This window comes from Ciconia boyciana, chromosome 15 (assembly GCF_034638445.1).
Source record: "Ciconia boyciana chromosome 15, ASM3463844v1, whole genome shotgun sequence".
NCBI classification, from domain to species: domain Eukaryota; kingdom Metazoa; phylum Chordata; class Aves; order Ciconiiformes; family Ciconiidae; genus Ciconia; species Ciconia boyciana.
In genome coordinates, this window is record NC_132948.1 from 8,170,374 (window position 1) to 8,194,764 (window position 24,391).

Genomic DNA, 24,391 nt, shown 5'->3' on the forward strand with positions numbered 1-24,391 from the left:
GAGAGATAAAGGTGATCAGCAAGAGTGATTTTTATTTCCTTTCCCACGGAGGAAGCTGGAGTGTTCGGTGTGTCAGCAGTTTGGGGGGTCAGGTGCTTCAGGATATTAAGGGGCTCCATCAGCAAACTGTAGACCCAGTTAGCAAAGTCGGTGCACCTGCAAGAACTGCGTTGGCATCACTAGATTTGTGTCAGTTCAAATGAGGACATCTCATTAGCTTGTTTTCTTGGGAGGTTTATCTATGTAGTGAGCTCAACTTTGGCAGCATGCTGGTGGCCTTGATCCTCTGGCTGTAGAGAGGCAGGTACGGATCAGGGGTGGGTGTCTGTGGCTGTGACAGTCTGTGTCAGCAGTATTTATTCCTGAAAACAGTATTTTACTCTGCACAACTGTGTCCTAAAAACTTTCCATCTAAGCAAAATACTTCTATGATGAAAACAAGCAGACTTGGTAAATTCAATGACCAACAACACCCTTCAATTAAAATTTTAGCTCGGTTATCTTTAGGTGTTGCTGGCTGCCGTTGTGAAGCATAGACAAAACCAGAGCTTTACCGTACGGGCAGAGCCCTCTTCCCAAAACATTGGGGATGGGCAAAGGGATGGGATCGCAGCAAAGCATCCCTGCGTCTGAGGGGGAGCAAAGCCCTCGTGCTGAACCTCTGAACCCTCGTCTTGCACCATCGGAGTTTCCAGTTAGATGGTGCTGGAGAACAGTCGCTGGTTCATTTCCTCTGCTGATACATGAGATGTTTCAAATTTCATGGAACTGTGACTACTGAAAAAGTTTGTGGAGAATTAGGAAGCATCTTCTCCGCTCTGTGAGATGTGCTCTGTGCTGTCTGTGTATTACAGCTCTCTTCCTTGTTTCCCCCCTTCAGACAGGCAGAATTGACAAGTCCTACCCAACAGTGTGTGGCCACACAGGACCAGTGCTGGACATAGACTGGTGTCCTCATAATGACCAGGTCATCGCCAGTGGCTCCGAGGACTGCACCGTCATGGTAAGTGTATTTAATTTGTCTCGCGCGGCAGTGTTTGCTTCGTGGTCGAAATGCTGCTGCAAATGACACTTGTATATCTAAAGAGATCTCCTGCACAGACACCAAGGGCAGAGTCCTTGCTGATGTGAGAGTGATCATGGGCATTCTGCAGATCACATTTTGTCTCGGCTTAAGAAATTATGCTATCTTGGCTGCAGGACCTAGCTAAAAATTGGAGCAAGAATAGCAGAGCAAGCTGCTTTACCTGCATAACAGCAGAATTTGAACCCTCACAACTGGCACTTTCTTCTCACGTGATGTTGGAGAAGGTGCAACCTCAGACTTCTGAGAAGAATCTCTTCAGCACTGAGATGGCACTTTGAGTACGGACTTGGCCTGTGTCTTCCCGGCTTTGTCTTCAGTTGCTCTTCCATTGTTTCTTCCCCTGGGGATTTGTCTGACATTTGGGGAAGAGGAAAGAGAAGAAAGAGTGCCAGTCAGTGGTGAGGTGTTTTGATTTGTAGTGCTTTGCAGAAGACAGAGGTGGTTCCTTACGTCAAATATCCTAATGCATGCAGTGGTGTGTGGTGGGAAGAGGTGGGGATTGGAGGGGAACAAGCCCATCAGGTTTCAGAATTGCTTCAGCCCTTGATATAAGGGTGACGCTTTAGTTTTTTCCTATGTTTACAGGTTGTGAGTAGATGTCAAAAGGTCTTTTTTAATAAATAAATTAAAAATATTCCAAATTATGCACCTGCCAACCTTGGTCCTGAGACCTATTTTACCTCAGTCAGAGCCCACTGAACAATAGACAGACGACCTTGCTCTGTGATGGATGTGGAATCCCGTGTATGCAAACACAGCAGAATAAGTGAAAGAAAATCCTTGTAAGATGAAATAATGCCAAATAACTTCAGTGATCTTTGGCCATATTTAGAAATGCTGTAGGCTGAATGTTATATTGAAATCTTATTATAGATCATGTCAGATAAATTCCTTTGCTTCTGTTCATCGTTAAAATGTTTGGGAGGGGATTCATCCCAAGAGGCTTATCCTGGGACAGCTCTGGCCTGTGATCTCTCAGTCTTGGAAGCTGAAGCATGTTAACAAAATGTACTATATTTAATATTAAACAAAACAACAAGTTTCTGTGTTCGTACCGTTCACTACTGGGCTAGAACTAAACTTTGAAGGATGCAGAAATGTTCCTCCAGAAACCAGGATCCAGAAGGGCTGCAAGTTAGAAGGAACAGTCTCTGAAACTTGAGCATCAACAGAAGCAGACAAAGCTTAAGGTCCATAACTGCCTTCTTGGAGGCAAAATAAGTCTCTAATCCAAGTGCAATGAGAAGTATGTTGTGAGACTCCAGAGGGATTGAATTATGTAGAAAAAACAACAGTGTTCAATTACAAGTTGTCCAAATGCTCCTAATGTAGACACAAACTGTCCGCAAGAATCTGAGCCTACAACTGCGCAAACAAGCTCCGTGGGGCGTGGGTTCACGGTAGGTTGTCCGCTTTGCGGTTGCTGCTTATTTGCACACACTGAAGCGGGGAGTGAGCTTCCCCTCCGTCCCTGGAGGCAACACGCGTGTGGACAGGCACTGCGATGTAGCTGTCCGCGAGTTTGCACACTCGTGTTCGTGTATGGTGCCTGTTGGTGTGACCGTGTCTTGAGTGGAAGGCAGCAAGCAGCTGGGAAGGTAAAATAAGCGAGTCCTTGCTGCGCTTGAAGGGACAAGTGTACGCAACTCATGATTTGGAGGTTGTTGGGTGCATGTTAGCTGGAGGTTTAAAATGCAGTGAAGCTGAGTGCCAAGAATAGCGATGAAGAAAGCAAAGAGGACTGAAGACTTAAGTTGCATCTCCTGTTAAGTATCGCATAACTTCTGATGGGAAATGATGTATCCCAAATCATTTGGGACAGTTGTTAACTGGGCTGGACAGAGCTAGAGTATGAAAGGACAACTCTGGCCTGCACTGTTTGGAAGCAAACTGGATGAGCTAATGAGCCTTCCCATTTTTAATTGCTTTTCTGTCCTGGCATGGGTAATTTAGCATCCTGTTTTCTTTGCTTTTCTTCAGAGTTTTTGGAGTCCTGCTTCCTGAACAGCCTATCACTGAATAAACTCATCTTACTTTAAAGGATATGTGGTTGTTCATCAGCTCTGAACCCTTCATTAGCCAACGTGAAATGAGAAAAAGTGATGTGGTAGAGGAAATCATGTGGCTTTCTGCAGCAGTGTCAGCTGCTTTTAAAAAAATACCTTATTTTTTTAAAGACCATCTGTGCCTTGGCACTCAAGGTTTTAGGATCTTACCCTCTGCCACAACAGAGCTCATCAACGTCAGCTAGACACGTATTGAGGGAGCATGGCTTTGAGATGCTATCTGTCCAGTGTCTCTGAGATGAAGAGGCTGATTCCCTGCAGCCATAGCTTTGAACTGTCTGCAGACTTTGTGTTGCACAAGGAAGGTTAACTTGGCCCTTTCAAAAGCTAGAAGTATTTTCATATAAATAAAACCTCAGATTTGTAGAAGGTGGAAATACGCTGTGAGCTGCATATAAACCTTGAACAGGTATGGTATATTAGACTGGGGGTTGAAGTTAAGGGACTGGGAAAGAAGACATCTTTTTCTGGTGCTGCTTAGCTTTGTAGCTTGGACAGCCTTAGAGGCTTAACTGTTTGCAGCTTCATTGAGATTTGTCTGATGCAAGCCACTTGATAGGTGTGATCTGACAGTTTCAGGTGATACACTCATTACTTCTGCTGTCACATCTGATGCATTCAGAAATTATTTGGAGGTAGAGAAGAAAAAGATGGTGGGGGCAATATTTAGGACAGCTCACCCTTGCAAGACCACCTTTGTGCAAGTCATGGTGCCAATGGGTATAAGCACATCACTGTCTGATCCCAGCAGAGGAAGAAGTAGAGTGGACCTCTCCAAAACACCACCTGCTTTCTTCTCTGTGGGAGTGTAGGCTCATGGAGGAGCGAATGCTCTTCCTTCGTCCCACGCTGGGTGTTCCTTGGGGCGTGCATTGGCCTCTGTCCCCTCCTGCCCTTGCCAGTTGGAGTGCGAAGCCACCAGATTCCTTTTGAGTTGGCAAATACAACTCACTTGAAGTGGTTCAAGATATAATGAAATACTTGTAGTCTGCAAGTGTTGAAGTATTTCCTCTTTATGCCTTGTTCCCAGTTCTTCAGAAGGTGGCCCATATGTCCAATGTAGCACAAGAGCCCTAATCAGACAAGCGATGCCGCGTAGGTGATGGCAGTAGCCTCTCTGCCACGTTTGCTGTTTTTTTGCCAAATTTCTCTCTCCTTTTGCAGAAGAGCGGGACAGGGAGTCCCCCATCCTGCGCTCTGAATTGCTCGCAGAAAGACTTCCTTTACAACGCTGTGGCATGCAGATACCTTCTGTGGCCTCTTCTGGTGTTCTCTTTGAAGAATGATTTTCTTGTGCCAACAAATAAGGAATTACTTAAATATTCATGCTTGATATTCTGCTGAGTGACTGTAATGTACTGCAAGTTTTTTAATTCAGCTGGAAAATGTTTGATTATATAAAGGCTTGTAGATGGTATCAGAGGGCCTTTCTCAGATATGGAAAATTTGCTTCATCAGAAGGTGAATACTAATGAGTTTGCATGTAATGGCCAGAGCAGAGTTCATTTCATTGAGCAGATTGTTTTAAAAATTAAACCAGAGCCCTTGCAATGACCTGGGACACCAACCTGTTAGCAGACACTTAAGACGTGGTGCCAGGACAGGGTGAACCAGGACCGGCTAGCTGTGGAGAAGGTCTTACGGCTACAAAAAATGAATGCACAAAGTGCCTTTTTCTGCAGCGATACAAGAGCAGAGACGTAGATAAAACCCAGGGCTCAAACTCATTTGTTTCCTCACGTAATGTGAATACAGGATTTGATGTTGTTTCTAGAAATTTACTTAATCTTCTTCTGCAGGTTGGTGCAGAGCCAGAAGAGACAGGTTTTGATTCTCTTTAAAGGGTATAAAAAGAGTGCTGAAAAAGTTTGCTTTATTTTCTTTCTCACGTGCTGTTTGTGTAAAACCTTTCCCTCCTGCTCTTCCTCTGAGACCCAAACCTCTACACACTGCCGTGGCGTGACTTCACTTCCTCGATCGCAAACAAACCAGCCATGTGAACTTAAAAAAAACCAAACCCACCAAACCAAAAAAACCCAACCCAAAAACCCCCACAAGTGGGAGAGTTGATAAACTGTTACTGATGTCCAGTTAATCTTGCAGTATTTTAAGGTTTCCTTTGTGTACTCATCCTGAGTCCTCACCTCCAGCAGGCTGGGTCCTGCATCCAAAGCGAAAGTTCCTTAATTTGCCTTGTGAATCTCATTTCATCCCACGCTGAAGACGGGCACCCCACCCTGTGCAGGAATGAGTGGGCCAGGTCGCTTGGGAGCATACCCTGACCTTTCACACTCCTAGCTTTTTTTTGCAATACCAAGCAGGATTATTAGGTCAATAGTTTCTGTAATCTGCAGAGGATTACACTGGTCTGCAGCTGCTGTAAACTATAGGGGCTTTCCCTTAAAGAAAAAAAATCTGTCTGTCCTCCAGAGGCTTTTAAAAAATCCTTTCATTGGTATTTTGCCTCTTAATACCTCCCTTTCCTCTCCCACCCCCTGCAATCGCTGGCTCACGTTTAAACTCCGTCCTGGAGTTTTCTGGCACGCAAGGTACTTTGCTACGAAGCTGCGCTTGCACAGAAGGATCCCTGCACCCTTCCTGGCTGAGACAGCGCAGAACAGAAACGGGGATCTCGGGGAGCCGGTCCCTTTGCTCTGGCCGCCCTCGGCAGGGAGGAAGGTTGGCTGCAGCTGCAGGTGTAGAAGCTGCCCTGACCCTGCTGCTGTCCCTGCGTGGCTTGGCCCTGCAGGTCACGCTTGGCCCAGGAGCTTGTGCTGCTCCGGGGTCTTTTTGTGAATAAATTCGATTTGCAAAGCTTCCCCCACAAGGAGCGTGAGGCTGAGCGAGTTGGGCAGGCCACTTAATCACACCGTTTCTCTCGGGGGAAGAAATGGCTGTGTTCATCAAGGCTTGCTGTTTTTAAGGGCTCCTCAAGACTCTGGAATAACCCAGATGTCTGGCTTCCTGCTTAATCCTCAGTGTAACATCAACTTGCATAGGTCAGTCTTGGCTGTCACGGCCTTTTCATCTAGTGGAGAAGTGGTTTTGGTGTTTTTTCTGTTTCTCATCCCCACGTCACCTGTGCCCCGGCACCTGCCGGCCACGCGGAGCTGTCAGAGCCGAGCTGCTCGTGTCGAGCATCCTCTGCCCCTGCAGTGGTGTCCCCCAACGCTCTGCTGGGCACCTCCCCTACCTCCGCCTCAGAGCCCCTGGCTCTCCTGCGTTGCCCCTTCTGCTGGGGTCTCCCAGCTCTCACGTTCTCTTTCCAGCTTTCTTACTGGTTTAGGTAATACCTGTTTTCTGCAGCATTGCATCAGTGCTTACAATTGTGAGGGGTTTGGAGGTGGTTCATCTGAGAGACCTGCATACAGTTACAACATTAAGTGCAGGTACCAGTTTTAGCGGACTGACGTTAAACTTCCCCTGTCAGCGGACATGTTTTAAACTGTTGCTACTGTCAAGTTGTTATTCCCTGACTGGCAAGAAGAAAGCTGCTTCTATAAAAATTGACGGCTTCGTAACCCCATTTTGTCACGTAATGGGCAGGGGAAATGATTTGTTGCAGTTCACAAGGCCTGTTGTGTTTCAGCACAATCCTCTGCAAGCGTGCTGTGCCTGCAGCCACCGGCAAAGCTGGTGTTGAATTGGAAGCAAGCAGGACGACATCCTGCTTCTCCAGACTGAACAGCTCCAGTTTGCAACCCAATTTTTAAAACATTATTGCTGGTAAAAGCCTCGGTTTATGTCATCTTGTTGCTAGCACTGTTCCATCAGGCAGGAAGAGAAAGAGGGATTTTCAGCCCTTGCAGAGAAATTCTCTGCTGAGGTTGTGTGCCCATCGCAGGTCATTCCTCCTGGGATGCTGAGGGTGCTGGGAGGGACGGCGCCGAGAGCTGCGACGGTGAAAAGTGAAATCATTTTAGGGTTATTTAGAGGTGAGCTGGTACGCACTGAGAATTTTTGCATCTCAGTGTGTTTTATTTAAGCAGCAGCCATCCATGTGAGCAGGGAGAAACTGGGATCGGTGCAAAAATCCATGTCGCCCTCACGCGTGTCTGTCTGCCTCGCTTCCGAAATCCGCTGGGCTGGCATCTGCTGGCTCTGACAGCTTGCTTGGGCATCGTGGGCAGGGTCTGGCAAACCCTGTTCTCTAACTCCAGAAAAAGCAAACAATAGAGGGCAAAGCAAATGTGCTCTAATGCTGCCACCTATCTGTAGGCAGCTCTAATTGCTCACTGATGGGCTTTCTGTTTAATTTTTTAATACGCTATGTGTAGGTCAAATTCAGTTCAAAGAGGATTGTCCAGTGCTGAATTGCAGGAATAGTTTTGCTAGGGCTGATCCTGCCTTGGGGCATAGGGTGATGGGTTTTGTCTCTCCCGTCCCTGGTCCCTGCCAGTTGCAGAAGCCGCCTCCTTCGGTGCATAAACCTGCTCTGACTCCGCAGTTGGAATTCCAGTGCTCTGCAATCCGTGGGGGTCTGTTCCTCCTCCTGATGGCACTTTCTGGAAGATGCTTGCAACAGAAGGGTTGTGTAACCAAGCAGGCAAGAAGCGAACAGGCAGTTTGCTGCACTCAAAGGTAGTTTCTGCAACGCTAACTTGGGCTGCTTTAACCTTTGCCAGGACCAAACTGCTCTTCCCCAGTTAAATGGCGTCTGAAAGGAGGCTCTAAACATAATGTGAAAACTAATTGCCAGTATTTCTAAAGAAATAAAAAATAGGCACCAGTATAGCTGCAATATCGTCCTTCCAAGGGACAAGCATAATTTGAAAAGACAGCAGCTTGTTCAGATGGAATTTGAGCTGCAAGGCAAATTTTTTTTAATCCTTCTCAGGCAGCATCTGAGATGAATGGATCTCTGGACACGGCGATAACGGGGCGGTTGCAGCATAAGTAGCTGGTGGTTATGTGCTGGCAGCGTGAGCTGGGAAGGACGTTACGCACAGATCAGCTGAAGGTTTATTGGTGGCTGGGAACGATTCCCTCCCCGATTCTCTCTTCCTGTTTATATTGAGAAGTGACAACTCGGACTTGTGCCGTGGCATGGCGTGGCATTGCAGGCAGCAAACGAGTAACACGCTCTTCAGAGGGGATGGCCCCTTGGCTAATCATCTTTCCTTTCCCCTTTCCAGGTGTGGCAGATTCCCGAGAACGGACTCACCCTGTCCCTGACAGAGCCGGTGGTAGTGTTAGAAGGCCATTCCAAGAGAGTCGGCATTGTGGCTTGGCATCCGACGGCACGCAACGTGCTGCTCAGTGCAGGTACGGTGCGTCAGGGCTGTGGGGTCAACAAGCATCTCTCCCTCGCATTTTGCTTGCACACCAGGTTTTTTGGAGAAGAGCTTGTTGACTCCTTTTCCTTCTTTCCTCTCTCAGCTGCTTAGGGTTGGTGAATCACAAGACTAATGGCAACACTAGGACATGTGGCTCACAGCCCCCTCCTTATCTTGGCCTTTTATTATCTTCAGTTTACAGGGACAAAAACCAGGAAATTGTCTGGAGGCATGAATTACAGTATGAAAATTGTTCCAGACTTTATTTGATCTGCAAGTTTCATCCACTAACTATTTACATCTGCACTCTCCTCGTCCTTGTTTTCATATACTTTTATAAAAGGCCCAACTGTTTCTCCTTTTCACTGATCCCTGCAAGTATCCCAGAGTCTGGCTGTTCCTTCCACGAGCTTTCATTTTCATCATTTGCCAAATTGTCTTATTGACTGGTAGGGTCTATGCAATGAGATTCTTTTGACGACTGAAAAACAGTCACATCATCATGGAAATAAAATGGATAAGTCATTTTCCGTTAGCATGGTCTGAGGCTTTCATAGCATGACCTTTAGGTTGGAGCCCAATAAAAGAAGCCAGTCCTTTCAGCTGGACTGTCAGATGAGCTGTGTGTTTTCTGTTGATAAAAATGCCTTCTGAGGTACCAGTTTGATTTTGATCTGGTTTCCCTAAAAAATGCTTGGAGTTGCAGACCTTGTGGCAGTTTATGTAATGAAACTCAGTGTGAGAACACAAAAGGAGAAGGTGATTTTTCTTAGGTAGCTTCCTCAGACTCCTGTGCTCACAAGCAGCAAGATGTTTGTGTCCAGGCAGTCCGGCCAGGATTACTCCTAAGAAACACAGAGGAGAAGGGATGCTGTCAGGTCATTGCAGTCTCCAGGGTTCCTCCTGGTGACAACAAACTGATTTTGGATGTCTTTCATGCCCTTTGGGAGTTCAGAGTGATTGCTATCTTTTGCCTCCTTACATGTTTTCATCCCTCCGGAGCCTTAGGAGAAATTGCTCAGTCACACATTGTGCTTTCCTTCCCTTACCTGGTCCTCCAGTCCTGTTCTTTATTTTGCTGTCATCTTATCTTAGGCTTTATTCTTTGTCTTCTTACTGTCTGGTCCTTGAACAAAACGACCCGCCTGATGGTTGTAGTCCTTGTGAAACTGCTGACCTCAGCTTTTCCTGCCTGCCATTCTTTTTTCTCTTTGTTCTGCTGTTTCTCCTGCTGTCACTTGCCTATTTTCCATCCGTGCCACTTTTACCCTTTCTGCCACAAATCTCTCTGACCTGAGAAGGCAATGACTGGCTGCCAGCCAGTATTCTCACGTATGGAGTTGTAAGAACATCGTCTCTTTGCCCTTGGCATCTCTTGTTCTGTGATCCTGCAGCTGAGCCAAGACCTGAGAGCTCCTGCACAAAGCTCCTGCAGTAGCAGGGGCCAGGGCACACTTCCACACCCCCCCAGCCTGCAGGCAGCACGCTGTGGTGGCCAGCTGTGGGAGCAGTGCCCACGTACTCCCATGCCTTTGTTTGGGACAGCTACAGCACCTCTGAGAAGGTGCTCGATGCTTTCAAGGGAGGAGTTTTGTGCCTTCTCCGGCTGCTTGGTCCCCGCCCTGAGCCTGTGTTTGGGTGAGGACGTGCTGCCTGGGGCTCCACGTACGTGATGGTGCACAGAGCGTGTTTAAGAGACAGCGTCTGAGGCTTTGGAGCTGCAGCAGGTTTTATTCCTTGTTCCCTGCTTCTGGCTTTTTTTCTGTATATACCAGTGTTGTGACTTCAGCTGTTACTTTCTATTTTAGGTTGTGATAATGCAATCATCATCTGGAATGTGGGAACAGGTGAAGCCCTCATAAACTTGGATGACATGCACGTGGATATGATTTACAATGTGAGCTGGAATCGCAACGGCAGCCTAATCTGTACAGCTTCCAAAGACAAAAAAGTTCGAGTTATTGACCCCAGGAAACAAGAAATTGTTGCTGTAAGTTTGCATGATAATTAAAGAAGCAACTGGGTTTCACTCCAGCAGAGAGTTAGCAAGAGCATATAGAGAAAGAACCTTCTTGCTTAGTATATACCATGTTTAGTTGTGTTTTTCAAAGTGAGGAAAAAATTACAGAAGGGATAGCAGTGGTTGAAGGATTTGTCTGGGTTTATTGGGATTAGTGTTTGAACTAGGATTTTAGGGCTCAGTTTTAAAACCTGCAGGAGTGTAATTCCACATCTAATCCTTTTGTATAATTACAGTTCCAAAGTTGTGTATGCAAAGCGGAGATTTAGCAGCCTACATTTATGTCGTAGCTCGCAAAGAAGTCTTCCTTCAGCCTTGCAAGAGTCAGATAGGCAAAGCTGAAATGAGCCAGGAGTGACCACTTCTTCTGTAGTTTAGTAATTGGCTGATGCTGGAGGGAAGAAACCAAAGATAGTTGGATGTTGCTCCATGTAGTTGACATCCTGCATGGAGAAGCAGTGTGTCCTGCCAGCGATGCTGTGCAGCTAGAAGAGAAGCCACCACCAGGTGGGACTTTTTGTTCATTGCTAGAGGCTAACCTGTAAATCTCTTTCAGGAGAAAGAGAAAACCCACGAGGGAGCCCGGCCCATGCGAGCCATTTTCCTCGCTGATGGAAACATATTCACAACTGGCTTCAGCCGCATGAGTGAACGGCAGCTTGCGCTTTGGAATCCAGTAGGTTCCTGTCCCATTACTACTTTGCTGTTGTAACATCCGTTGAGTTACTAGCCCAGACCTGCAGTCACCCACTAAATTCATAGTTCATATACTTGAGCATATTCCCTCTTCCATCTCCTGCCTGCTCCTACGCAGGCTTCCTGTGCCGGAAGGTATCGCCGTTATTTAGGCTGGACGTTCACTCAGTAAAGGAAAGGAGTTCTCTTGTACCAGTCCCTGCCTCACCCAGAGCAGCGATGAAGCTGGGAGCTGCACGTTTGAAATGTCTGAGAAGATGTACACAGAGAGCAGAGTGGCGGTGTGAAGGTTGCTTCATTCTATACGTTATATGTGCAGAGCAAGACAGCAACAATCCCATCACACTGGCACAAGGCAGTCGCTAACATGACTATGTCACATCTTTCCCTTGACTTTGTGAATTTTCTTGGGTCCTGCTTTTATTGCATTTTGTGATTAAAATGTCCTTGGGGAATGAATAAGCTTGTGAACATTTACAGCATTTGTTACTGTAACACACAGATCCTTCAGGGTGGTGAAGACACCGCTGTGTGTTTACCAGCTACAAAGAACTGTTAATAATTTAGATCCTGTGTTAACACGAGCTTTTTCATTCTTCATTAACATCACTGGCATTTTTTTATTTCCAGAAAAACATGGAGGAGCCAATAGCCCTTCATGAGATGGACACCAGCAATGGGGTCCTGCTGCCGTTCTACGATCCAGATACCAACATTATTTACTTGTGTGGCAAGGTAAAGAGAAGCTTTTGGAATGACTGGGTGTGTTTAGGGGGAGACTCCCATTCAATGAATGATGCAGTGAAATGTTCCCCAAATGTCTCAGTTGAGAAAGGTAGAACCAAAAAATGAGCACTGCAGCGATGGTCAGGGCTGCAGACGAATCAGGCTGCTCTGAAATCGGTTTGATCCTCGCTCTGCAGGACCATACAGAGAGCCTGTGAAGTCTGCCCTGTGAAAGTCTGGTCTGTAATTGGATGTTTCTTTGAGATGGATTTACTTAGGTAAAGCTGCTCTTAATGCAACAAGTCAGATACCATCACCAAAACATCTGTTGTTGGTGTTGACCCGAACGATTGTACATTAGTGTGGGAGGAAGGTGGTACATTTTAGATGTTATCCTCCTTGTGCTTGAAGATGATGGAGCATGTAGCAACACTCACTGTAATTTTGCAGGGTTAAATAACAGAAAGCTGGAGTCACGTGCTCCTTTCTAAAAGCAATTTGTAGCCATTAAGCGCTCTAAAGTGCCCACTTCTGATGCCGCAGCTTTGGACTTCCTACAAATAGGAGCCAAAGACAAGATTAACAAGTAATTACAAAGGAGGATCCATACAAGTACATTCAAGAATTCCATCTTTGTAAACAGCTAATGAGAAATACCTGTTTATATCTGCTACCTCTTCTGCTGTTTCAGAGATGCTAGTGTAGTAGAATTGCCTGGAATCAAAGAGAAACTGGTTTATAGCCTTTCTGCCTGACTGCGGCAGAAAGTTTAGCTTTTTCACAAGAGGAGACGTGGAAGTTGACACCTCCAGTCTTGAAGCACGAGCTCAGGTCACTGTACCACAGTATTTTGAAGAACAGCACTTAGAGCTGAGAAACTGTCCAGCTAATGTACTTGGGTTACAGTAGGGATCTGCTTTACAGTCGTTCTGCTGATGCCATAAGGATAGCGAGACACAGCAGTGTATGGTCTGATAGCGACTGCTGTGAGCAGCCTGAGATGAGACATATTCGACTGGTAAGCAATGGAAGTTTTAGCTTGAAAAAAAAAAGCTATAAACTGCGCATTGCTCTGTGGCAGCCTTCCTGGAAGGAAAGGCTGTCGGGCGAGACCAATGGCTGCCTAGCCTAGCAGGGAGCAGGCGTGCGGGCACGGGGAGCGCTGGCCCCTCCAGCCTCTGGAGTGGTCCTCCTTTCATTTCTTGCAGGGTGACAGCAGCATTCGCTACTTTGAGATCACGGACGAATCCCCCTACGTTCACTACCTCAACACCTTCAGCAGCAAAGAGCCGCAGAGGGGCATGGGGTTCATGCCAAAGAGGGGCCTTGATGTGAACAAGTGTGAGATTGCCAGGTAAGGAGAGAGGCTGTCAGGGTGGGTGGTGTCGTCTTAGCAAGCCACGCCGTTGTGAGCTCAGCCATTCAGAAATGGAAAGTCCTGCTACTGCACCTGGACAGTGCAAGCCACGTTCCTACAGTGCACAGCAGCCAGCTTTCTGCAGGCAAGGGAGGGGTATGGCAGGAGGGGAAGGGGCTGGGAGCCCTCTAAAACCCTTGTGCGTGCTCCCTGCTGGCAAACCAAGCGCTGCTGGGTGTAGGATCCCGCTGTTGGAAAGACCTCTCTGCCACACTATTGCTTCTGCAGCGTTTGTTGAGACCTGTGACATGAAGTGATACTTGTGCTGGGCATAACATGATACAACCTCAAAATATGCTGGGACATAGGCTGAGGCTGTTACAAATGAATGAGCGATATCTAGCAGAATACATTGTCTGCAGAAAACTTAGCGTCAGGTGAGTTACAGCCTACACTGTCAACATATCAGTGATAAACTTTTGGTGCCTAAGTCTGGTATCGGTCTCCAGCTTGTACACAGCAAGTGGGTTGGAAGCCAGTTTCAGGAATTTAGAGAGTAATTAAAGCAGCAGTGCAGCGACGGGAGTGCAGCTGTGATTCAGAAAACATGGCAAAGGAAGAAAGCATCTCAGGAAAGCAGGTTTGTGTCAGTGCAATGGCTCCTGGCACACCGGTGGTAGGGAACATGCTGGATGTTGCCCCTGAAGCCTTTTGATGCTCCTTTGATTATTAATGAAAGCAGGAACCCCTGAAAGGGAATAGAGCCTGCACTTGCCTGACACACGTGAATATTTCAGCAGCAGTGCCCGGTGGCCAGGCTGAGGACGTTGGAGTTTGTGGTACTAGCCCAAAGCAGGGCTGCAAGGGGTGACCAGAGTGTGGAGACACGTGTGAGCGGTGAGCAGAAGGCTGGCTAGTGTGGACCTGTAAATTACTGGTGTGGTGCTTGTCTCGACAGTCCGAGCAGTGGGCTGTGCCTTGCTGACAGCCCTTCCTGACCAAAGCGTGACTCTCTGCAGTCACCTGGTTCCTAAGAAGAGAGCTCTGCACGCACCCGGGTGGCTTCCTCCAGCCCTGGCAGGGCCCTCCAAGTCCTAGTGCAGCCCAGCTGTGACTCCTTAGCGTTGCTCGTTTTCCATCGCCTCTGTCTGTGCGTGAGCGGCAGAACCGAGGCCTCCTTTGCACAGCATGTTGGCTGTCCTCACGTCTAAGTCGCACCTTTTCTTTTTCTTTGAAAGGTTCTTCAAGCTTCACGAGAGAAAGTGTGAGCCCATCATCATGACGGTTCCTCGAAAGGTGAGCACTACCTCCTGGTTATGTGGTTTGAAGCCAGCTCGTGCCTTCCAGCCCCAAAGCGCTTGACCAATTCATCTCTTCTGGCTTGCAGTCGGACCTCTTCCAAGATGACCTGTACCCTGATACAGCTGGCCCAGAAGCAGCTCTGGAAGCAGAGGAGTGGTTTGAGGGGAAGAATGCCGATCCCCTTCTCATCTCCTTGAAGCATGGGTACATTCCAGGCAAGAACAGGGATCTCAAGGTGGTCAAGAAGAACATACTGGACAACAAGCCTGCCGCAAACAAGAAAAGTGATCTCATAAATGCTCCAAAGAAAGCAGCTGATGCCTCAAATACCGTGAGTAAAATTCACAAGCTTTTGGGGATGGTGGCCTGAGACGCAGTTACCAGGGCGCTGCATCTTCAGAAGCAGTTATAACGAAGTTCAAGCATGCATGATTTGAGTACCCCGGGACTGGGTGCCAGTGGGTGACCTGGAGTTGGGGTGGTACGTGAGTTGTGGCGTTCCAGGCGAGGTTTCTGTAGCTGTGGAAGATAACTGGGAATTGTGACACAAAGGAAAGCTTGGCTTGTTGGTCCAGCCACCCACCTACCTGGGGCAGCTTCTGTGCACCTCTTTTTGTGTAAAACCCAGCAGAGACAGTGGGATAAATGAACCTCAGGTTATGCAGGTCCAGAAGGAGGTTGTACAAGTCTGTAATTGGGGGCGGTAGCTAACACGGGGTGTAGTAATACTCGGAGATGTGGAAGCGACAGCTGTCAGTCAAGTAGGTCCTTAAACACTGTTAAAGAGCAGATACTGGTCCAGTATGTCCTTGAAGCGTGCACCGCTGCTGCTGGAAATGCTGGTCCATGCCCTGAGCATCACAACCGCTGCAGTGCCTGTGCCAGGCATGCGTTACATACTTGCCCCGCTTGCCTGCGCACCCCGGTGCACTTACGGACTACAAGAATCACATTCAGAGTAGCCCCTTGCTTTGGAAACTCCCATCTGCAGAGCGCGTCCCGCCAGCTCTCCTAACAAATGCATGTCTTGTCTTGTCTTCCAGCAAAACGAAGCCAAATTGGATGAGATTTTGAAAGAGCTGAAATCTATAAAAGACACGATCACCAACCAAGACGAGCGCATTTCCAAGCTGGAGCAGCAGATGGCAAAGATTGCGGACTGAGCGGGGCGAGCAGCGCTGGCCCCGCCGCCAGCCCAGGCACATTCCAGTTCCCCAGTCGGCAAGCAGCAGCGTGCAGCATTCCAGTACGAGCTTTCCTGTTCTCCTAAATTCACGTCAACGAGAGCCGATGATTAAAAGCCAAGCTTTTTAGTGAAAGATTTTTTTTTTTCCTGATGTTTTAATGAATTTATGTGACTGTGTCAAACAAGTCAAAAAGAATAAGTGCTACTTTTACAGTCTTTTTTTTTCCAGATGTTATGAATTCTTGAAAACAAATCCATTCTGACTTTCAATGTTGTGCCCAAATATCTTTTTCTAGATTTAGGGACCAATGCCACATTGTTCTTAACCATTTTTTAAAGTTGCCAAAAAAAAAAATTGCTTTTTATTTTTCTTATTTGCCACTTTGCAGTATTTGTGTTTTAAATTTAAAGGGACAGCACTGCGTGTGTGTGCGTGTGTGTGCGTGTGCGCATGGTGGGTGTTTTTACTGTTCAGAGAACAAAACTGAAGCTATTTTGTATAAATCATCAATTTCGAACAACAGATCGGCTTCCTTTGCAGTGTGGCTGAGGCTGCTGCTGAGACCCCTCAGAGATTGTACAAGCTGCCTTTCCTGCCTCCCTAACGTGTCCCCATCACCATTGTCTGACAGTTTAAAGAAAAAAACCATAGTTCTGGATGAGGTGATGCATCCCACAAAATGCCTCTTGTCCTTTTACACCCTACAGAACTTTTAAACTAGCATCATGTTGCCCTTTTAAAATAGTCCCATGTTTTGGATTCCTCTAGCTGTGTCCAAACGGACATGTTTTACTTGCCTTTTTTTTTTTATTATTTTGAGGCAGAAGTTACTTTCATGCAGGAAGTATTTTTACCTTTATCCGTGGAGTACAGAGTTGAAGGTGTGCCATGGGAGACGCGAGCCGTGGGACATCCGCAGTCGCCGGGTTCTCCGTGGTGTCCGTTCCAGCTGTATGCATTGCTGTAAATCCTTGTTTCTGCACTAGCGCTGCACCACCACGCTCTTTGACTCATTGACTTTAAGAAGCTTTTGAAATCTGCGAGCTTGCATTTCTCTGGCCCCTCACGCTGGTGCTGATATTAGAAATTTAGACTCTGCTTCCAAAGCAGCATTAGCAGTAGCTAGGTGACTTTATCACGACGGGTCTCCGGAAACAAAATGCCTCTGTTACTTGTTATAATTTTTTTTCCTCTCCCCATCATTCCTGCCTCACCACCCCACCATGCCGTAAAACTTTGCAGGAAATTACTTGTTCCCGGATCAGATGAGTGACCTCCATCCCCAGACCCCCTGCACTCCCAGGCCTTCGGAGTGGAAGGGACTGGGGAGGGTGGTTTCGATCCCGGTTTGGAGAACTGGTTTCTCACATGGTCCTTTGAGATCCTCGGGGGAGAGACCCCATGAGCACGCCGGGCTTGTGAGCTCCTCGTGGAATTTCTTGGATGCCTCAGCTCAGCAAACCTCTGCTCCAGAGGGCTCTGCCCTGCGAGGGGGCTGCCTGTGTCAGGGATGGGGCAGGCACGGGTCCCTGCTCGCAGGCTCTGTCCCCGGGCCGTGAAGAGGACCCGTGCCGCCCCGGCAAGCTGTGCCAGGCTGGATTGGTGCTGCCCATCCCCGCACAACCCGTCCCCGCAGTGCTGGGGAAACGTCAGCAACCCGTCTCGAATCCAAAGGTGGGCAAAGACTACCGGGTGCCGAGAGCTATCGGCCGAGGAGCCTCAATAGCTGTCCCACCTGGGGATCGATCCCTGAAGCAGCTCACTGCATCCCCCGTGTGCGTGCGCGTCTGTGTGCTTGGGAGCCGCCACACCAGAGCAGCGTCCCCTGCCCAGGGCATCCCCGGCGGCTGCCGCTCGGTGGGGGGGCACGTCCCTTCGTCCAGGCTGAAGTGATTTTATTTTATTTTTTTTTCCCCATTAGGTTAGCTAGAAATCCTCAAATTCTCCGTTTTTTTCAGTGTTTGCATGTTCAGAACTTGCAGATTAAGGATTCTCTGTTCTGGAGGGATGTCTGTGTGTGTGAAGGCGAAACCACACCGTCGGGACAGCCAGGCAACGTAGCTGGAGAGGCACGAGAACGGGACACGAAGAGACAGAGGATGTGTTATAATTGCATAGCATGAAAGCTTCGTAAAAGTGGGTTTTCTTTGTTTTAAGTGGCAAGCACAGCAGGAGGGACGAGCGTCCCCTGCCCTGTGTCCGTGACCACTGATGCTGGATTCACAGTCCAGACGCTCCGGGTTATTTGAATGTTTGGTGACGTTTTTGTATTGCAGTAAATGGCTGAGATGATGTGTATTTTTTTTTTTTTTAAAAACAAAACCAAACGTAATGCTCCCCCAAACGGTGATCTCTGTGTTGATTCATATGTGTGACTTCAGGGTTGTGTGCTTGGGGACTTTTTTTTTTTTCTAATTGGAGGGAAATAAGTTTTCTGAGACGCTGGATTGAAATGCCCAGAGGAGATCGGTGTGTGGTAGACGGTCCGAGGAGGGCGGAGGAAAGGCCGCCCTGGTTTTTAGTTTATAGCCTGTATTTTATTTAAATGAACTGATGCCTAGCCAGGCTCAACCGGAGTCAGTGCCTGAAGCTTTTTGTAGCCGTGATATCCCAGAAGAGAACCAGCGAAGTCCTGAAAGATGCGCTCTTATAGAGCGGCCATAGTATCTGTCCAAATATTTGCTTCCATTTTCAAAAGATAAAAGTCATTGATTATAAACTTCCTCTGGTTTGCTTTTTCTTTGACTCTCTGTGTCCTGCACCCACCGCTGCCCGTTAGCACCTGCACTTTAGGTTTTATCAATAACCAGGTTATTAAATGATGGCACTACCCTTAACCACAGCGATAGAAACCCGAGCGTGTGGGGTTGTGGCTGAGCAGGGTCCGTCCTCCGGGACTCCTCTGTTCTCGTTGCTCTGTCCCAGGAGAGCCGGGGCCCGTCCCCAGGGTCGCACGTGGACTTGCTGGGGATTTCCCTGCAAGTGAACCCAAGAGCTTGGCTGGATGCGGGACTCGACGGCACAGACTTGCTGGGGGTCTCAGGGTAGCGGAGACCAGAAAGACGTGGTCTCTGGAAGGAATGGCACTGGCTGGGGGCTGCCCTGGAGCTGCGGGGGGGCTCGTTCTGCTCTTCCCCAGCTGAAACCTGCTTCAAGGGTGCAGGAACCCCTGTGATGGCAAAGCAAGCCCAGCTGGAAACGGCATTGCTCGGTCCCCGTCCAGGTTTGGGAGCCTTCCCCCAGCACAGCTTCCCCGGGGCCGCAGCGTTTCACCCTGCATTTCACAATGCAGGAACCGGGACCCTCTTTCAGCCCTCATGGCCAGGACATTTTGAGAAGGGATGGGGTGAGCCCAGCCCGTGGTACGGGGGGTTCACGGTCCTGCCGGGGGGGAGGCGGAGGCGGTGGGGCTGTTTACATCCCTGGTCAGCAGCCGCAGGGCGTTTGCTGCGGATGTGCTCTTGCAGCATCCTTCCTGCGGCTGCACCTCCGTCTGCTGCTGCGCTGGTGCTTGTGGTTAGGGCGGGGTATTTCCCCGCCGGTGCAGTGCCATGTGGCCGGGACAACACCCAACGGCCCCCGCGGCCCCCCGAGAGCCGCTCGGCTGCAGGCTGCCATCCTGGGGACGTTGATGCTGAGAGAAGGGACCTGGCACGAGGGCTCTGCGGATGCGTTGAGCCAGGCCCTCGCCCGCCTCCTCCTCTTCCTCCTCCTTGCGTGCAAGTGCCATTTCCCGGTGCTGGGGTACCCCCGTGTCCCTCTCGGGGCACCATGACCTGCTTCCCCACCCCGTTTGTGCCCACGCCGTGCCCAGGGGGGGCTGGCAGCCCGGGCGTCAGGTTTGCCGTCACTTCTGCTTTCGGGGCGGCGCGAGCCCCAGCACGTGGCTTGGCAGAGCCACCGGTGGGGCCAAGCTGGCTGGGGGGCTCCCACAGGGCAGCCAGCATGCCGGGGAGGGGGGAGAGACCCCTTTTTGGGGTGCACCCCACATCCCGGCCGCCCTCACTGGTGGGTGCACGCAGCCCCTGGCCTTCGGTGGCCCCGCTCCTGGTGTGACGTCCTTCCCCCCCCAGGCTCTCCGAAACCACAGCCGCTCTTCCGTGCCCGCCTTTCCTTCCCCACCCGGGTGGGACGTGCAGGCGGAGGGCACCCAGCGATGCCTCTTGGGACCGGTGGTTGCCCGGCCCCGGGGCTGCCCTCACGCCCCTGTGCCAGCGCAGCCGGGCCCTTGCTGGTGATGCCTGCCGGTGCTGCAGCTCGGGGTCCCGCAGCATCCCCTGGCAGAGGTGAGTCCCAGCGGGGGGTGCCGGGTTGGGGCTCAGCCCCAGGGATGGTGCGGGCGCAAAGGGGATGCTCAGGGTCCCCCTCGGGGCATGCACGGGTCCCCATGGCGTGCCACGCTCCGTGCAGTGCTGGTCCTGGGCGTTTTTAGGAGGCGGGTGGGCGCTTCGGGGATGTGGGAGCCTCCTGGGGATGCTTGGCACTGGGGGAGCATTGAGCGGTGTCTGGATGCTGTTGGGCGTGGGGACGCAGGGACCTTGCTGGCCCCCACCCACTGGGGCTGCTGGGGGGCCGTTGGTGTAACGAGGGGGGGATTTGGGGCGGGTTTGCCTCTCCTCCTGCTCCAGCGCAGATGCACGGGCACATGGTGGCCTCGGCCCCGGAGCCCCGTGCCACCCTGGCTGGCGGAGGGGGAGGATGGGCACCTTGGGGGTGTCAATTGAAATATATGCGACATCCCTGTGGTTTCATTTCTGCGCAGGGAGTCATCCTGCAACTGCCTGTCCCACAGCAGCCATCTCCATCGCGGCTCGTTTCCCATTTCCAGACGCTCAACTTCCTTTTCAACACTTTCTTCTCGAGCAGAGCCGGTGGGGCTGAGCTCCCGCAGGTGGAGGCAGCTTGGCTCTGCCGGCCACGGCTGGAGGAGTTTGGTGTTCACGTCCTCCCAGCCCCCAAAACACAGGGCCCCCCTCCAGGAGGGCAGGAGGATGCTTCGCTGATGTGTGATCCCTCCCTGGGGCCATTTCCAGCCTCAGCCATGGAGCTCAACACCCTCTTGCAGGGAGCAGGGCCCTGTTTCATCTGTCCCCTCTGTTCCCCCCGCAGGTCCCATGGCGGCAGGCTGGACCGTGCTGGTGATGCTGGTGCTGGTGCTGGTCCTGAGCACCCTGCGGGTGTGCGCGGCCGTGACGCCGCTGGAGCCAGGGCAGCGCCGCGGCATGCAGTGGGTCTGGGGGGTGGCTGGGCCGGCGCGGGCTGAGCCCCTGCCACTCTCCCGCAGGAAGAGGGCCGACGGCGGGCAGCAGCCCAGCACCACCACCGCCACCCTGGGGCACAGCCGCGCTGCCACCACGATGCCCAGCAGCGACGACACCGATTCCCCCGAGCCCGACCCTCTGCTGGGCTCTGTGCCCCCACCAGCACCCGGCACCAACGCCAGCCTGCACCGGGTGCTGGTGGTGCCGACCACAGCCGATCCCCTGGACGAGACCGATTCCCCCGAGCCCGACCTGCTGCTGAGCTCTGCACCAGCACCCAGCACCAACGCCAGCCTGCACCAGGAGCCTGCAGTGCCGACCACAGCCGATCCTCTGGATGAGACCGATTCCCCCGAGCCCGACCTGCTGCTGAGCTCTGTGCTGCCGGCAGTGCCCGGCACCAACAGCAGCCTGCACTGGGCACCCGCGGCGCTGACCACAGCCGATCCACAGGATGAGACCGATTCCCCTGATCCCGACCTGCTGCCGGACTCTGCGCCGCCAGCGGAGCCCAGCACACAGGCGGCGGCGCAAAACAACGTCACCACCGTCCCCAGCTGGCTCACGCCGCCCGGCGAGGAGGGGACGGTGGCTGACGGCACGGACAGCAGCTCCTCCGCGGGGCCACGCTCGGGGATCCCCCCAGCCTTCGGCCTCACCACCACGGGTTACAAGAAAGTCAGGGAAGCCGGAGCTTCCCCCGCACCAACTCATTCAGCCCCTTGGGACATGAAGCCCAGGGGGACTGCGGTGCCGGTCCCCTGGGACCCCAGCAGGGTGATGGGCAAGTGCCTGCTGGCCATCCTGCTGCTGGCCCTGGTGGCTGCCACCTTCATGGTGTGCACGGGGATGCTGGGTGCCCTGCTCTGGCGGCGGGCGCGGACGGCACACCGCCGGCTCAGCCGCACCGAGATGGTCTGCATCTCCTCCCTGCTGCCTGACGGCGAGGTGGCCACCAACGGCCCCAAGCCCGGCCCAGCCCGGCGGCCAAAGCTGCTGCTCGACGGCAGCTCCGAGGTCGACAGTGACAACCTGACTCTCAGCAGCTTCCTGCCAGAGCACTCCTGAGCCACGGGGACGGGGTCCTGCAGCCCAGAGCATCAGGGAGCCGGCGGCTGCACCGTAGGCATCGTGCCCATAGCGCATGGAGCCACGGGCAGGGACCCACATGCCCTCGGGTTTGAGTTTTAACTTGGACCGGCGTGATGGGGAGCTGCTTTCCCCTGGGGTGAGCTCAGCCCTCGAGGCCGACCCCATTAAAGCGTTACTTGGACGTGGTGGTCTCTTCCTGGTGGGGACGGCACCCACCACCCCCCGGCCCCCTCCCCACTCCACCGCCTGCCCACATCCCCCTGCTGAAGTTTCGCTTCTCCATCCTCCTCCCCAGCAGCAGCCCCAACCCCCGGGGGGAGCAGAAATGAAACCCGTGGCCACCCCCGGCCGGGCAGGGGGCCAGACTCCAGGGGATGGGGACTGCAGCCCCCCAACCCCCTCCCCACCTGGGGCTCGGCATCGTGCCGTGGCGTGGGAGCGGAAAGGGTGGCGGTGCTGGAGCGGAAGTGGCGGGGGGGAGGACGGGGATGGGGACGGGTGCGCTCGTGGTGTAACGTGTTCCTGCCCTGCGGTCGCCTGCAGCGAGGTGAGGGGACATCGCTGCCCACTGGGGTGTCCTGTGCGCTGCTGGTGCACCCAGGGCTCGTCCCCAGGGAGCAAACGGCGGTCGCAGGCTCTTGGCCTCGTCGGGTGGCGTTGGCCCCGGCTGTCCCTGCCTGGTTGTGGCTGGGGCTGGGAGGGATGGGGAGAGCAAAGCCGTGAGCAGCCCCCAAGGGTCCCACCATCTTGCCTGTACCCGGGGGCTGAAGGGGGCTCAGGTTTGCTCCCAGGTCCCACCTACCCCCGGTGTGCCGGTGCCGATCACCCCTCGAGCCACCAGCCCAACCCCTTCCCTGTGCCCGGCCCTGGGGGAGCCACCCAAGGGAGCAGAAATGGCCTAGGACTGTCCCTGCCCTGCCAAGTTCGGTGTCCCCACATTCCCATCCCTGCCCCACCCAGGTTCCCCATTCCTCCCATCCCTCCCCATCCCCAGCATCCCCATCCCTCCATCCCCATCCCTGCCCCACCAGGCTCAGCACCCCCATCCCCATATCCCCATCCCTGCCCCAGCTGGGCTTGGTGTCCCCATCCCTGCATCCCCATCCCCGCTGTGGCCAGGCTCAGCGTCCCCATTTCTCCATCCCCACCCCTGCCCTGCCATCGAGCTTACGCCGCCCTCGATGTTTGCAATGCACGCTTAGGCAGCGAAGTGTTTCGGCACGCGCTCGAAGCATCGCCGTGCCGCCCCATCCGAGCTGAGCCCTGGGTGCACAGCCACCTCGAAAGCCGCTTTCGGGGGGGGCTGTCCCACGGGTGGGTTGGCAGCGTGGCGGCTCACCTGCGCCCCGGCCCCACCGCCTGTTTACATTCACGCTCTGCTTCAGATATTTCCCATCTGGGGCCGAGCAGCCTCGCTGGCCCCACTCCCTCCTGCAAATGTAAATATTTAGGGGTGAATCAGCACAGGCGAGGGGATCCGCAGCTGGCGGCAGTGGCCGGTCCCCGGATGGGACGCCCTCACCGCGGGCTCCTGAGTGACGCCACCCTGTTCTGCCCCCACTGTGTCCCCGTGCATGTGGATACCGGCGCCCTGCCGTGCCAAAAAGCAGCCTCAGGAGTTCATGGCTCAGCCATAATGGCCACAGAGGGTTATGTGCTCCCAGGCTGTCGGGGCCAGGCTGGGGAACGGGAGCCTGTGGGGACCGCTGTCACCCCCCAGCCCCTCCAGCCCTTTCTCTCGGAGGGAAAGGGATGCTCCCATCATCTGGCTTCATCCCACAGCGGCCCGTCCAGCCTCCGCCCCTGGTCCAGGCAAGGATGAGGCTGGCGGGTCCCGAGAAGGTGGATGGGCGCACATCAGAGGGATCGCTCCCGCTCTCGCCCAGCCCCATGCCTGCCCTGCGTCTACCGCTCTGGGAGCCCGGCAAGCAGCAAGGATAAACTTTCCTCCACTGCCGAAGCACGAGCCGGCTGCCAGGAGCTGGGAATCGCCCTATTTGGCATAGTCGGCAGGTCCTGTCGGGCTGCCATCTCCCAGCTCACGGCAGAGGAATCTGCAGGAAGCCAGTGCACGTGGCCACGGCGCTGCCCGGGCTCCAGCCAGTGTCACGGCAGGATCCTCGGGACACGCCACCCCGGCAAGCCTCTGTGCCGTGCAGTGGGAGGGCAGCATGCGGTGCACAGGGCTGTGTGTGGCACGGGGCTGGGCACGACGGTGGCATGATGCTGTGCATGGTGCTTGGCACGGTGCTGCGTGTGGCACGGTGCTGTGCTGTGCATGGTGCTTGGCACGGTGCTGCGTGTGGCATGGTGCTGCGTGT

General features: G+C 52.4%; 2 protein-coding genes across 2 annotated transcripts in view; both read left to right on the forward strand.

The window, feature by feature from the left end:
• Window positions 1-16,086, forward strand: part of CORO1C (coronin 1C) — a 44,946-nt gene extending 28,860 nt beyond the window's left edge. The window contains exons 3-11 of the mRNA XM_072880616.1: window positions 881-1,003; window positions 8,289-8,418; window positions 10,238-10,419; window positions 11,006-11,125; window positions 11,776-11,880; window positions 13,080-13,225; window positions 14,467-14,524; window positions 14,616-14,861; window positions 15,574-16,086. Coding sequence (XP_072736717.1) covers window positions 881-1,003; window positions 8,289-8,418; window positions 10,238-10,419; window positions 11,006-11,125; window positions 11,776-11,880; window positions 13,080-13,225; window positions 14,467-14,524; window positions 14,616-14,861; window positions 15,574-15,693 — 1,230 coding nt within the window. The 3' untranslated portion in view covers window positions 15,694-16,086. The remainder of the gene's footprint in view (window positions 1-880; window positions 1,004-8,288; window positions 8,419-10,237; window positions 10,420-11,005; window positions 11,126-11,775; window positions 11,881-13,079; window positions 13,226-14,466; window positions 14,525-14,615; window positions 14,862-15,573) is intronic.
• Window positions 16,087-19,653: 3,567 nt separating this feature from the next.
• Window positions 19,654-22,234, forward strand: SELPLG (selectin P ligand). The gene is made up of 2 exons (XM_072880261.1): window positions 19,654-20,003; window positions 20,827-22,234. The coding sequence occupies exons 1-2, from the start codon at window positions 19,874-19,876 to the stop codon at window positions 22,044-22,046; spliced, it is 1,350 nt and encodes a 449-aa protein (XP_072736362.1). The 5' UTR covers window positions 19,654-19,873; the 3' UTR covers window positions 22,047-22,234.
• The last annotated feature ends 2,157 nt before the right edge of the window (window positions 22,235-24,391 follow it).